The sequence below is a fragment of the Lagenorhynchus albirostris genome, chromosome 12 (genome assembly GCF_949774975.1).
Source record: "Lagenorhynchus albirostris chromosome 12, mLagAlb1.1, whole genome shotgun sequence".
Lineage (NCBI taxonomy): Eukaryota > Metazoa > Chordata > Mammalia > Artiodactyla > Delphinidae > Lagenorhynchus > Lagenorhynchus albirostris.
The window spans coordinates 82,345,859-82,361,230 of NC_083106.1; the positions used below are offsets into that span (position 1 = coordinate 82,345,859).

The 15,372-nt window shown below is 35.2% G+C and overlaps 1 protein-coding gene across 1 annotated transcript in view; it reads right to left on the reverse strand.

The window, feature by feature from the left end:
* ADGRB3 (adhesion G protein-coupled receptor B3) overlaps positions 1-15,372 on the reverse strand; it is a 791,667-nt gene that overhangs the window by 51,567 nt on the left and 724,728 nt on the right. The window contains exons 19-21 of the mRNA XM_060167396.1: positions 5,455-5,605; positions 2,734-2,803; positions 340-406 (exon numbers count right to left, since the gene is read on the reverse strand). Of these exons, the coding sequence (XP_060023379.1) occupies positions 340-406; positions 2,734-2,803; positions 5,455-5,605 (288 nt within the window). The remainder of the gene's footprint in view (positions 1-339; positions 407-2,733; positions 2,804-5,454; positions 5,606-15,372) is intronic.

Consider the following 15,372-nt stretch of genomic DNA (forward strand, 5'->3'; position numbering starts at 1 on the left):
GAGATCTTAATAACTATGTAGCTCATACAGAGTAGTGTGAAGTTGAAATAATAATGATGAAATTCTATACATTAATGAGGAAGAATTTACCAAAACTTAAACTTCGTCACAAATGTGAAATTCCTGTAAGAGAAATCCCACACTCCCACGTTTAATTCTTCAGCCTTCAAAATAAGAATATTTTAGCGTAATAAAGGACTGAATGGCAGTTAACATTCAAATTTAAGCAAAGATTCATTGAACTTTAACATTTCTACACAATACGGAAGTGTCTCTCTAATGCAAACGAGGTAACCTTCCTTTGCTAAGAAAACAAACTAAGTTGATTTCGGTGTTTACCAGGACAACAGCAGCTGCGGGTCCCACAAAAGCGTAGAGCAGTCCTCCTTCAAGGGAGAGCCAGCAGCTGAAAATAACATCAGATAAAAACTAACAAAAATTAGTGATAAGGGTTAAACCACTAAAGTGTGATACAAATAACTTGGAATTTTGGCATATTTCAAAGGTTTGTAGTTTAAAAAAAATAGCACAGAAGATGTGGAAAAAAGCTAAGATTAGCTCATTTAGTGAGTAAGAAATACTATATACCTCTCACAGAAAAGACGCTTTGATTATAAGGTCTTACTGTTGGGCAGTTAAAACATTTTAGACAAATTACTCTTGCAGTGAGATTTTTATACTGACTTTCAGTACAAAGGTGATGATTAAGTTTTGTAAAATGCTGCTTTACATCCATTATGGAATTTTTCAAATATACTTTGAAGCAAGAACAGCATGTTTTTAGAGTCTTATATGTGCCATTTACCTGTTCTTCTTTGAGGCCATTGAGATAGTGGGAGACATTGGTTTAAAAGCCATCATTGCAAAGAATGGATAATCTACATTTTGCATGCTTTTTTTTCTTCTAATTTTACTTTTTCCTAGACTACTAAAAAAATCACTGAAGATAAGCTTTTGAATAAAAATAAATACAGCTGTGTTTGTTTCAATTACTAGCTTCACCAAGAGAGGCAGGTTTGCATTGATAGAGACATGGTAACCACTTAGGTAAAAACACTCATTCTCTCATAGCAGAGGGCTGTCAAGAGGTCCCCTTGATGCAGTCATGTCCACCATTTCATGCACTTGTCTTTGACCTCTGACCCTTTCCGTATTATTTCTCAGTCCTCAGAATCAGCAGACTGCCTCCAAAGTGACCAACAATCAACAATTAATAATAACTGTTCTCTCTCTTCTAAGAACTTTTCTATATTGGCTGTGGTGGTTGGTTACATGACTTACGCATTTGTTAAAACTCACAGAATTATATACACTTAATAAGGTGAATGTTACTATGTAAATCAGTGCATGCGTGTGTGCATGCGTGCGTGTGTGCGTGTGTGCGTGTGTGTGTGGATTCAAAGTCTGCATCTAGTTATTGCTCCTTGGCCATAACAGTGGATAGATAAAAGTCTACTTTTCCACTTAGAGGTCGACGATTTAATATCTATTTTAAAAATAAAATACCTGGAGAAAAAGCCCTTAGTCTGATAGAATGCTTCAGTTTGGTGTCTCTGAGACTGCTACTCAATTTCTACTGCATTTTTGTGTAAATTCACCTTCAAGCTGACACATTCCTCATCGTATTGCATTCATTGTTAATCATACACTCCTTGAAAGTTGGAACTGTGCCATCTGTAATCCTACTTCTTTCCATGTCCGCAACATGGTGCCTTTCAAAAAGAGGCATGCTACTGTGAAAAGCAATAGCTTAAAGGTAATGGTGCTGTACTAGGACTGCTCTACAGCATATGCTACCAGGGAGTTTTTCTGTACTGTGGATTGCATAAGAAAAGCAAGTGCTCTGATGACATGAGTTCTTGCAATTCTTTGGAGGTTCCTTCCGGGTGGCCGGTGAAGTGGTGTCTTTTGGCACACTCTCCAGTTGGATGTACCCACCGGAGGGCCTCATTAGCAACAATCCCTATCTCAAACCTGAGCACAGTTAAACAGGACATCTCCCTTTAAGACGTATGCCTCTAATAAGATGCACATCTCTTTCCTCATTTCTCTACTGTCTCCTCAACTTGAAAGAGCAGATGAAGTAAAATATGAAAGTGCATTGCTTTACATTTGAAATATTAAATGTAGTCTTGACTTATAAATTCTCTCATAGAATGTTATAAGTATTCCAGCTCTGATTAGGGTGGGCTGACACCACATCCCTTTTTCTCCCTTCTAATTTCTTCCACAGCCCAGGAATTTTCTAGTTTGGAGTCTATTGATTCCCTGACCTACAGGTTTCAATATGCATTACCCTAACATAGCAACAAAACTTGAACTAACGTGACATAATTTGGTGGCTACCAGTATATACTATCATCTGTGAAATCAGAAGCTCAGATCGGAATCATATTCTAAAATGTAAACATGTCAAGGTTTATCCAGTTCTTTAAAAAAGGTATCTGAGATTGAATATGCAAAGTAAATATTGAAATATTTTAGAAATTAAGGACGCTGGTCTTACAAAGACATGGGAGACTGAAACAAGAATTCTCAATAGTCCTGCAGCATTTAATGTTTAACTTTTGTGCATTTAAGCCACTTCCATCATTCCTCAGCAATATGACTTATACCATTGTTAATGACTCAGTGATAAAGTGCAAGCCATCAGCAGTGCCAGCCAAGACTAATGAAGCATATTTGATGATTTACTTAATAATAAACAAGATTTATCACTGTGGACGGACTTACTAGTGATCAGTGCCATATCCTTTTGTCCTGGTGAAGCCTACTGATGTGGCCACCACTAATGCTGGTAAACCTGCAAGAAAAGCATTGTCACACTTCACATTCAGCTACAACCACTGCGCACACTGGCTCAAGCAAAGCCAGAACAAACTTGGAGTGCTGAAATCGGAGGAACTACCTACAGATGAATCACTTCATAAAGTATGTTTCCATTACAAAATTTCTTCCAAGTACAAAAACATGAGTACACCAGCTGGGTTTTTAAGTCAGCGCATTTCTCTGATGTTGCTAGGTTACCACCGCATTTGACATGGGTTTAAAGGAAACTCATAACAGAGATTTAGTATATCTTTTGTTTTTTTCCCTAGGGGTTTACACTCTTATAAAGGAAATTTATATTTATAAAATCAGAAAGGCAAAAAAAGGATGTTCTGGTGTGATGGAGTATCACAGAAATGGAACATTCAGTTGGCCTCATATCGATCCACAACAAGTTGTACTTATAATAAGATAGAAAAAATAAATCACTTACTTCTTTATGATTTACTTATAATAACAAGAATGTAGGAACAGGGTTAAGGGCTCGAGGAATTGATTTTTAGGCTTCCTGCCCATACTCCTTTAACAATCCTGAACAAAGTTCAGGGAATTTATGCCAGTTTTTCTTCATGAACCTCTAGGTAGGTATCACTCCGGACAATACTTAGTCCCTCTTGGCATTCAAGTGCCTGCATTCCTGCACCAATTCCGACCTGACATCTTTCAGTTTATGTTTCTATGAATCATGCTTACCTTGCTCAAGTTCAATGGAAACTCCCTGTTTTTGGCGAATGGAGTTCAGTCTAACCTAATGGTTTATCCGATCATGCCTTTTTATGAGGAAGACCATGTTTGTGTTTTCAGGTTGAAAAATCCATCATCTTCCTGTGTCCCCTCCATCCATCTTCTTTCTTCCTATCATTTTTTCTTATTCTCTTCTGGGAATCTTCAAATGACATCACCTTCCTTCACGAGGTTTAAATGATGGGAAATGTAAAGAGCGCCTCTGAGGAACACACCATGTTCTTTTAAACAAATGCTGGTCTCTCCCTCTCTCTGCATATATATGATATTATATGTATGTGTATATGTATATATCTCTCTGTATATATATGTATGTGTATACATACATATATATATGTACACACATATATTTGTAAATATATGTATGTATATAATTATATGTATAATGTCTCTTCCTCTCCCTTTCTTGTCCTCCTTCTTCTCTTCCTTTTTCATATAGTTGAACTTTTTGATTGACCAGACCGAGTTTGTTAGAAAAAAATTCTCTTCTGGGTGCTAGCTGAAGAGCTAATAATCTTCATTCCATACAATTTAGATTTAAAAATTTTCTAAATTATTATGTTGCCCTTTGCCGTCATGAAACTCATATGCCACTATTCTGCCCACTCCCAGACCACCTGACAGTCTAGAACCATTGGTTTAGCTTTTTTGCTACCCAGAGGAGTTTAATATTAGCTGTCATCCTGGAGACCAGCTGTGCACCCTTCTCCTCAATATCATCTTTGGTAATGATGTTAAATAAGGTAGCTAAGGTTCCTGAAAATTGCTACTCTTTATACTTCAAGGTAAGTCTTCATTTCCCTGCATACTGTAGTTCTTAGACCTAATCAATTCCTGATTCAACTTTAGAAAGTCTTTAACATGAAATCCAGACAAAACTTTTAAGAAACTGTAAGTACATTACATTCTCCAATCTCTTCTTAATGGTTTTCCCATTTCCCTGTGCAGACATGACATCCCCCAGCTGAAAACTGATGGATAATCCTCGTGTTCTTGGTCCTATATTTTCCAGCATGAATTATTCTGGTATGGTAATAAGTCCACTTATTTCTAATTTTTCAGGGTCCCTCTAGCATCCTATTCTCCAGTCTTCTGGTACTTTAGGCATTTCTTATATATTTGGTCCAAAATTCTCCAGGTTTTTTAGTGCAGGTCTTTTGAAACTCAAAGGCAAATAAGACAAAATCCTGTTTTTTCCCTAAAACTAGTTTCTTAAGTGAATTAATTAATTAATTATAATTAAACCAATTTATTAATTCCAATTAAACATTAGAATTGGTCCTTTGAAATGTATAGGTCTTCCAGATGTCCATTTCATAAGTCAATGTGACAGAAGCTTTTCCTAATGAAGAATTAATTCATCCTCAGTCCATCAGCAATTCTGTGTTTCCTTTGAGGACCCCACGGACTAGCCATGAGGTTTCACTCACGGTCTGAACAGCTTTCTCCTGTGACACGAATAGCTCTATTGAAATGGAGTCCTCAGAGTTTTCTTGTGGGGAGTACAGTACATGGTTAGTGTACATGACTAGAACATCATGCTTTGAGCCCTGAACATCTTAAGACATTTTGTGTTTCCAGAACCTATTAGTAGAGAACACTTTGATTCCTTGTCTGTAGATACCTCAGGTCTCATTTCCTACCACGTGGGCACTATTGATTATCAACTGACCAGCTACGTGGTCATCTAATATTCACTCCTTTTTAAAGTTCCAAACGCTCAAAGAATGTTCAAATATGACCAGCCTCCTATATTTCCACTTCCTCATATCAAATTAGACAAAGTAGCCTGGGGATAATCACACTCTCCAGCTTCATTCATTACAGAAGTGTTCAAGGTCATTTTAACAAGAGCACGAAAGGGAATATTAATATGCTTACCCCATCCAAGGCACAAAAAGCGTTTCCTTATAAGCCGCGTCCTAATTTTTCCAGTTACAGCCATATATGATTGCCACGCCTCAGTCAAAACCCAACAGAATGAAGCCAGGAAGAAAAAGTGCAAAAATGCAGTGGTGGTTGTACAGATGCTCTGTGGAAACAGAAAAGACTCACACTTAATATGCGGGCATCACATGTCCTTCAGAAGGTTGTTAATCTCCAATCCATTGCTTTTACTTCAAATATCTACCTCTGCTTTGTGACAGAGTAATTATTTACAGAAATTAGAGACCCTGGAGTCTTTATGCTGTACATTATCTATGATAGAAAAAAATGTCCTAATTCCACTTGTGTGTTCAGTTTTTTATGAGGTGAAGCCTGAATGTAAATTTAAACTCTAGGGAGATTTAAATTAATACTTTACTTGAATTTTTTTCTTGAAACATAATTATGGGAATGATCCTTTCTTTGGGTTAATTTAAGTTACAGACATCTTGCATAATTCTTTTTGGTACATTCTTTATCCTTCCTTTTTAACCAATAATGCTTTGTTGTATTATCTGTTGATGTTAAGATTATATCACCACAGCCTTTCAAAAGAAAAAAATTACTATGCTTTTTTATACAAGTGTGATATTCAAGGTGTAAGGGCAAAGTACAAAATGAGGTCTGGCTAATAGCCTAGAAAAAAATAGCATACGTATTTCAAAGCACTTAATACGTTGCTCTGTGTTATTACACTATAATGTGTATCCTAATCAAATCATTTTGAAAAGCTAACCAAGTCACTGGCAGTACACAGCCATGATTTCAGAGATCTTTTTCTTTGTGCGACTTAATCACTTAAATGTGCCACCATTAGTTACTTGTGACTCATCTGCAAAGATGAGCAGCTTCATTTTGGTAAAGGCTGCTACTTACTTCACTACTGGTATAATTTCTTTGTGTAAATCTTGTTAAAATGCCAGTCTTTATAAACCAGTCCCAGTAAGCAAACTAATTTCTTCCTTTGTTAGTTTCAGTCTTGCTGTTTCCAAAAATTGAAAAAAAAGCAAAACATAGAGAGCTACAAAAAAAATCACTAAAAACTCATAACAAAGAAATAAAAATACAATCCCCATCCTCCCATCTCCATTCCGATCCACTATAGCAGAATATCTTTAAAAAAATTTAACCCAAATTATTCAAATTATTTGTTTATTCTTTGGAAATTCACCAGATGTTAATTTCGCTTTTCAGTTCTTTTAATCATATATAAAAAAACTTTACCATGTTTATCTCACCAGGTTGATTTAATGAGGAGGGATAATGTACAGATGCTGAGTAGGACTGTGCTAGGCAGATGGCAACTGCTTAATCGATTATGAGTATAATCATCATTTTTTTAAGTAGTACTAAAAATGCTGTTACCATTTCTCAGCATGGGATTCCTTATTTCATGTGGTACTTAAATCTACTTGGTACTTAAGTTTATTCTTACAAAACTGATGGCAGTTTGGGACTGACATGTACACACTGCTGTATTAAAAATGGATAACCAACAAGGACCTACTGTAGAGCACAGGGAACTCTGGTCAATATTATGTAACAACCCAAATGGGAAAATAATTTTAAAAAGAATAGATACATGTATATGTATAACTGAATCACTTTGCTGTACACCTGAAATAATCACAACATTGTTAATCAACTCTAATATAAAATAAAAAGTAAAAAAAAAAGCAATCCATAAAGAAATTGATAACTTTCAGTCTGAGAAAGTCATGGATTTCCAGCACCTTCTTCCTCATCCCTTTACTCCTGTTTCAGCCATAATGCAGGAGCTTTACCCAACTGTGATTCCTCCTGTACTTGAGACACAGACTTTTTTCCACATTGAAGTTTAAAAATCTGCAGGCTGATTACTTTGCTCCTTCTTGATCTGTGGTCCCTGATCCCGATTTGAATTTCAAAGATAACCCTTCCATTCAATTCCTGGACTAGTTACACTTTCTAATTCACCTGTCATTTCCTTCCAACTGGTCGTCTCCTCTCAGTTGTATGTGTTTATTGATTTATAAACTATCAGTACAGGCTTATATGAAACAATGCAAAATGTTGAAATGTTTAAATGATAAGTGCTAGAGGCACTGACATTTTGTAAGAAGTAGTAAAATGCTCAAGGTCTCACTACAGTAACTTAATTTGCTCTCGCTATATTATGCTTGTTACTTTGGGATTTATGAGACTCCCTTTAATTCTAATGTAAATTGAAATACACATAATACAAATAATTTGGGGTTACTGACATTTATATTTCGAGAATTCATGTCTCTCGGGACAATAATATGGTCACAACGTGTGTGGGGAAATATACAGTAACGAGAGAAGTAAGACCCATTTCTATGGGTGGTGGCATCCTACTATGATCAGATGAAATTCATATACATCTAGACAGTGCTCCAAGTATGGAATTAAGCTGTCTCAATGTAATAAAGGTGTATCTGTGGACTAAAGAGGTCTAAAGTTACAAAACTAATCTTGTACAAAGGGTACAGCAAAACCCTATGATGCTGAGAGAGAGGGAGCTACATTTTGCTTCATTATCACGTGAAGGATCAGTATACTCAGATATGCACTTCATGAAACACACACTGATTTTTCTACTGATGTCTTATATTTGCTAAGCTGTCTTTTAAAGTACAACTTTTATAAATAGCGATTTTCAAATAAAGTCTGTTATTTTCACATTTGTCCCATCAGTTTCCAGAAGGTGGCCACTCTAAGTCTGGGGCTCAGGATTCTCTGATTTCTTCTTCCACAGACCCTAAATCCCACATCAGGAACCCACAGAGATCACCCATCCTTGGATCCCCACAGTACTGGGGACTTTTCCACTTATAAACTCAAACTCTGATTTTCCTTTTCTGTCAACGTTCATGTCTTGTCTCTTGGTCAATTCTTCCTGCCACCGGACCCTCTGTGGTGATCTCCACCCTCTCACACCCTGTCTTTACTCAGCCCATGTGTGTCTGCTCTCAACTCCATCAGAGCTGGGTCTTCACAGCTTGCCACTCACTAGCTCTTCAAGCTCATCATCCACTTCTTCGGCTCCTCCTTCCCTGTTGTTGATAAATATTACAAAACTTGGAAAGGTATTTAACTTGGCAAACTGAGGACAGTTTATACCTATAACCTTCACGTACACTTTTCATTGCCAATCCATAGGGACAACAGAAAAGGTTGCATAAAATAACTGGAAAGAAAAGATATGTAAACTATGGTAGACTAGGTACTGTGAGAAATGCCTGATAAACAGAGAGCTGATGAGGGAGGAATGAAGAATACCAAGCCCAAAGCTACCCATTAGGAGCAGAGATTAAGACATGGAAAGTAGGAGATGTACGATATATGGATGACACAGAGGCTCCTACATCTGTTTAAAAGTATTTTTGGAAGAAAAAAAGAAAGAAAATTTAGGGAGGAGGAAGCCTTTAAAGAAATATTATGGGGAAATTTCTCAGAACATTAAAGATCCTCTAGCTGGAAGACAGATACACACACACACACACACACACACACACACACACACACACACCCCAAGATCTATTGTGATGAAATCTGTGAACATCAAGAATAAAGACAAAATCCTAGAAGCTGTCAGAGTCAAAAGAAAGATTACTTCCAAAGGAATAAGAATCACATTGACGTCAGATTCCTTGTGAGCAACCCAGGATATAAGAAGACAATAGGCTATCTTCAATATTCTAAGGGAAAATAACTTTGCAGAATTCTACACACAGCAAAACTATTATTCAGGTAGAGGCAGAAATAAAGACATTTTTTAGAATGGAAAGGAACTTTGAAGTTTATTACCTTAAGATTCTCTCTGAAAGAACTGCTAGACAATAAAAACCAATAATAATAAAAAATCCAGAAGAAAGGAATGAGACAAAAGAAGTCTCATGAATATCAATATTAAAATATGTTAAGTCTTAATAAATACTTATTAAAAATTAAAAATATATATTTATTATATAGCCACTTGGATATATAATTCAAAATACTATCAATGAGGAATAAAAGGTGAGACATAAAAGTTGCAAAGGAGCAGGGTAATTTAAAAGTATGTTGAAGCCTCTTTTTTTGTCTGCAGGAATATTTCAGATACTGAGTAACTCTAGATGTTAGAAAGACATGTTTGAACATTTATGTTAACAATGTTAAGGTAACCAAAAATGGTGGAAACAATATATTTGTAAAATAGTAGAAAAATTGAACTAAGAAAAATCTATCAGTCCAATTAATGGTAGGCAAAAGGGCAACTAGAAAATATAATACACAGAAAAATTAAATGAGGATAAGAATAATTCCAAACTACAGGAATCACAATAAATGGGAATGCTTTAGATTCACTAGTTAAACGTTAAGAACTTTTATCCTGCATAAGAAATAATAAATCCAGTAATGAGTTTATAAGAGACCTCAAACACAATGACATAGGAAGACTGAGAATAAAGAGATGAAAGAGCTATATTAAGCAAATGCTAATAAGAAAAAAATCAGATGTCACAATGTTAATATTGAAAAGAGCATTAAAAGAGATGAAGGACTTTTCATACTGATAAAAGGAGCAGGCCATAAAGAAGTTTCCAAAGTAACACATTTCTATGAAACTCATCACAAGTTTCCAAAGTATATGAAACAAAACCTGAGAAAACTACAAGGACAAACTGTCAAACTAAGTTTACAATGAAAGAAAACCTATAGCTCTCAGAAAGTCACAGAAAAGTGGAGAAAAATAGTAATATGGAATACTATAACAATCAATAAAAGTGATTAATCTTCTTCCTTTGCAATATTATACATCAGAAACAACATGTGCAGTTCTTTAAAATACAAATAGAATATTTATAGCAGTTAACTAGTGCTAGGACAGAAAGTAGAATAAAATAAACTTAAGAAGTTTGATAACATACAGGACATTTTCACAAACTACAATGTAATGAGTTTAGAAATCAAAATTAAAATTCTGTACCTCTTGGGGGGAAAACTTTTAAATAATTAATAAATTAAAGAGAAATTAAAATCCAAATTATAAACTATTTAGAACTGAAAATCAGTATCAAACCTTGTGCAATTTTACTATGACGGTACTCAGGAGAGTTAAAGCCACAGACAGAAAACAAGAGAAAATGAAAATAAATGGGCCACTTAAAGAAATCAGAAGGAGTTTTATAAAGACAAAAGCAGAAATTACAAATGAAAAAATTTAAAAAGAGTCAAATTGATCTACAAAACCCAAGCTGATTCAAGAGGCTAATAAAGCAGCTACACCTTTGGCTATTGTGGTTTTTTAAAGGGTGGAGGAGAAAGAAAAATAAATAACATTAGGAATAAAAAATGTTATTAAAAGTATCATAAAAGAATAGCAGGTAATATATATATATATAATTGAAAATCTACATAAGATGGACATTCTTCAAGAAAAACATAAATGATCAAAATTGGCCTGAGAGATAAAATTTAATCTTAGCTAAAATGGAAAGGTAGTAAAAGGTAATAAAAGAAATCTTCAAAAATGACAGAAGGTTCAGAAAAATTTACTGGCAAATTCTAACAAACAATGTATTATAAGTCCCATTTTATAAAATATTTTCAGACCAAAGAAAAAGATGAGAAGTATCTGATTCATTTTACAAGGCTAGAATAACATTGACATCAAAATGAACAAGAAAACTATGAGCCACTTTCACTTATCTACATAAATGTGAAAGTATTAAATTAAAGATCAAATCCAGAAATACAGAAAAAAAGATAATAAATCACTGTCAAATAAGTGTGCCCACTAATGCAGGATGATTTCAACATTTAAAGTGACCCTCAATATAATTTATTATATTAACAGATTAAAGAAACCATGTGATCATATCAATAAATGTGAAAGAATTTGATAAAATTCAAAATCCAATGATCATTTAAGATATCTTCATTACATATTACAAATAGAGGAGAACATTCTTACTTAATAAAGGTTATCTCTCCAAAACTTATGATTGAAAATCATATCTAATAGTGAAATATTAGAAGCATTCCCATCATGAATTAAAGCAGGCCCACCATCACTTCTACTATTCTAAATTGTATAGGAGGTCCTCACCAAAACAATATAAGAAAAAGTAATAGGAAAGGAAGAGACAATATTTTCATCATTGCAGAAATATATCTCCTTACTTAGAAAACCCAAAAGGATCAATTTTTTAAACAATTGGAAATAATAAGAAGAATCAACAAGGTGGCTGCAAAGAAGATCAACATACAAATATTATATTTCCTGTACACTGATATCAATATACAAAACTGACTTCCTTATATACCAACAATATCCATTTGAAGATGTAGTACAAAATTTCTAACTACTCATGACAGATTTGTCTTTCTTCTCCCTCCCAAAACATGTTAAAATGGCCAAATTTTTAAGCAACAGGAAAAAAAGAGAATAGGCAGTAGACAAGAGTGAATGAACTCAAGGCATTGACAAATTCAGAAGATGCTGAGGGAAGGAGGTGTAACTGACTTAGAGTGGCAGAGAAAGTTACAGCCTAAGCTCTTGTAGGGTGAGGGGGTGGTGGAAGAAATACTGACTGTAATGGAGCCAATTCACTCTGCAGACCTTCAGAGGTCTTTAACACGTGGAAACAGTAAGGGCCAGAAATGGAAGGAAGACCCAAGTTTGCATGGGACTGAAAAAGAGCCAGGTTGGTTGAAAACTCTACATACAGAGCAGCTGAAACTATTTCTTCCCAGCTCAATGCAGCCTAGCACTGTCAAAGGGAGGCTTAGTCTTTGAAAAATTCAGTGGGTTGGGTTCTGAACTCAGACACCAGTCTCAGTGGGTAAGTGTACAAGGCAGATACAAATGTATGTATTAAACCATAGGGCCCTCCCTCTCTGTCCCCCTCACTTCTACTCCCCAAATGCCAGCAGGTCAGAGGTTAAAATTCTCCCCCAAAGGGGAAAAATCTTCATACACTGGCTCATCCTTGATTAACATGTAGATTACCTTTCAATAAGTCCATCTATCCTAGTAGAGAACTTCAAGTCACTTTTTAGGGACTTGCTTTTATATATGATTACACAGCCAAAGATAATTAGATAATTGAAAAAATCTTCCAATGTGGAAGAATGAAAAAAAGCCAAGCGAAGAAAAAAAAAAAGTGAGGCAGGAGGAGAGATAATAGAGGTAACAGAAAAATTAAAATTTCTAGAACAGATTAAGTCCTTCAGAAACTGAGAAAAGACATTGCACCTATAAAACAAAATCACTAGGGAGAGATTATCAGATGAAGGAAAAGGTCCTATTCAAAATAACAACCAAAATTATAAAACACCTCAAATACATTTAACAAAAATGTGCAGGAGCTTCATGTAGAAAATGCTAACATTTAATTAAAGTACACAAAACAAGACATGAATAGATGGGAAATATATTATGTACATGAATTGGGAGGCTCAGTGTCATGTACATGTCAATCTTCTCCAAACTGATAAATATATTCAATGCAATTCCCATCAATTTTTGTTTTTTTTAAGCTTGACAGGCCAATTCTAAGTCATGGAGCAAACCCAATACAAAGAATCCTCCAGGAAGTCTCAAAAGAAGAATAAAGCAGGATATAGGTTTTCCTAATGGCATAAAAGAGAATAACGTGTAGTCAGATGATCACCATCCCCATTTGGCACATGAGGGTTTGGAGACACTAAGTAACTTGGCCCATGTTTCATGGTTACTGAATGGGGAGGAGCAGTTAAGACATTGTCTCTGACCCCAGAGCTTGTGCACTTCCTTAACTACCTAACTACACTGCATTTTGACAATGTTATTTTGCTCATTAATAGCCTAAGCCTCACAATCTTTTTCAGGCCCCAACTTCCCCCCTTACTCTTATATCAGATGGGCTTGCCTTCAACATTACTGATGAGGTACGGACCATCAATAGTATTGTTAATCTCATATTCCCTGGGACCCTTAGCTTCATCTACCTCTGCCTCCTTTCCAGAGCAGACCCTCACCCTTCCAGGAGCTGGTGTAATAGAGCTAAGAGGCAGGTTCACACACACTGCTTCATCTGCTGTAAAAATGAGGATGCTGACAGCACCTACGCTGTAGGACTGTTGTAAAGGTTAAATGGCATGATCTATGTAAAGAGCTTGCTTGATACATAGTAACTACTCTGGACCCTACATTTGGTCAGCTCTATACTCTCCCCATTTAGTTAGCTTCTATATGCTTATATACATAATCTCCTAGCCTACAAGTCTGTTAAAATATCTATCTTCAACCAACAAACCAGCCAATCAACCTCCTTTTTATTGCCTTTTTTTGGACTGGTTCTCATCGGTTGCTTTCTCTCTTTCCAGTTGTCAAAATTCTTGAAAGGTTAAGCTGTTCATCAACTTCTTTACTACCAGCTCACATATTCTCTTCTTGCCATACAGCATCTCCCCTGAATTGCCCTCCCACACGAATAACCCCTGACTTCCTAATTTCCAGAGCTCATGAATGGAATTCTTTTAGTTTGCCACACAAACTTTGAACCTCAACATTCTCATGCATAATGAGATCTTTACTATATGATCTTTAAAGGCTTCCCTAGCTCTAAAATTCTACAGTAACATGAATACTCTCTAATTAAAGACCTCATCAGGATATTCACTTCTTCTTGAATTAATTTAATTTTTAATTAATTAATTTTGGAAATTTATGTTTTCTCAGGAAATTGTCCTTTTCATTTATATTTTCCAATGTCTTAGTATCTGGTTATATTAATATTCTCATAAGTTTTTTTTTTTTTTTTTTCCAGTACGTGGGCCTCTCACTGTTATGGCCTCTCCCGATGCGGAGCACAGGCTCCGGACGCGCAGGCTCAGCGGCCATGGCTCATGGGCACAGCCGCTCCGCGGCATGTGGGATTTTCCCCGACCGGGGCATGAACCCGTGTCCCCTGCATTGGCAGGCGGACTCTCAACCACTGCGCCACCAGGGAAGCCCTCTCATAAGTTTTAAGAAATACCATTTGTTAATTTCTAAGTTTGATTATCTATATTTCTTACTTCTTATTAGGTTTATCAAAGATGTCTATTTTACTAGTTTATTTCAAATCTTAATGATTCTTTAATTCCAACTTGAAAAATATTTTACATTATTACAGTGAAGAATTTTTCAAAGTGTGAAATATAATTATTTACTCTTTTCATTTGGCAGATTTTCAAGAATTCTAAGAACAAAACACAGTGTTTACCTTATTTCCAACATTCAAATAAGTCAGAGAGAAGGGTGTTAACATTTAAAAATAAGCAATCTTAGATAACTATTTTGTAAATATTTCAAAAAAGCAAAAGAGAAAATGCTTTTGATGAGAGATACATGATATAATAAAACCTCCATGGAACATATAGAATGCAGAGAAACCTGATTTTGTTAAAAATATGAAAAACAGAATATTGAGATGAAGCACTCCAGGAAAATATTTATAAACTATCAAACAGTATCAATATCCATATACTTTAATTTCAGCATTTATGGAGAAATCAAGAATTATTGCAGTTGTCACAACATTTTAACAATCTTAGACAAACTGAAATAATTCCTTAATATGAACGAATTCATATTTGAATTATTTTAATACTTTCCTGTATTCACATACTGATTTGTCCATAATAAATGAATTATAAATGTGTATACCTTGCTATTCTCATGGAATAAAACGTGTATTCAATACAAGACACACACAGCATAATTTTGGGATGCATCCATAACTCTTTACATATGAATGTTGCTATGGGAAGAAATTATGACTCACCACCGTTGTGATTTTCAAAGACAGTCCTTTAAAGGCTACACTAATAATTTCCTATTTGTAATATTCAGAAAATGGT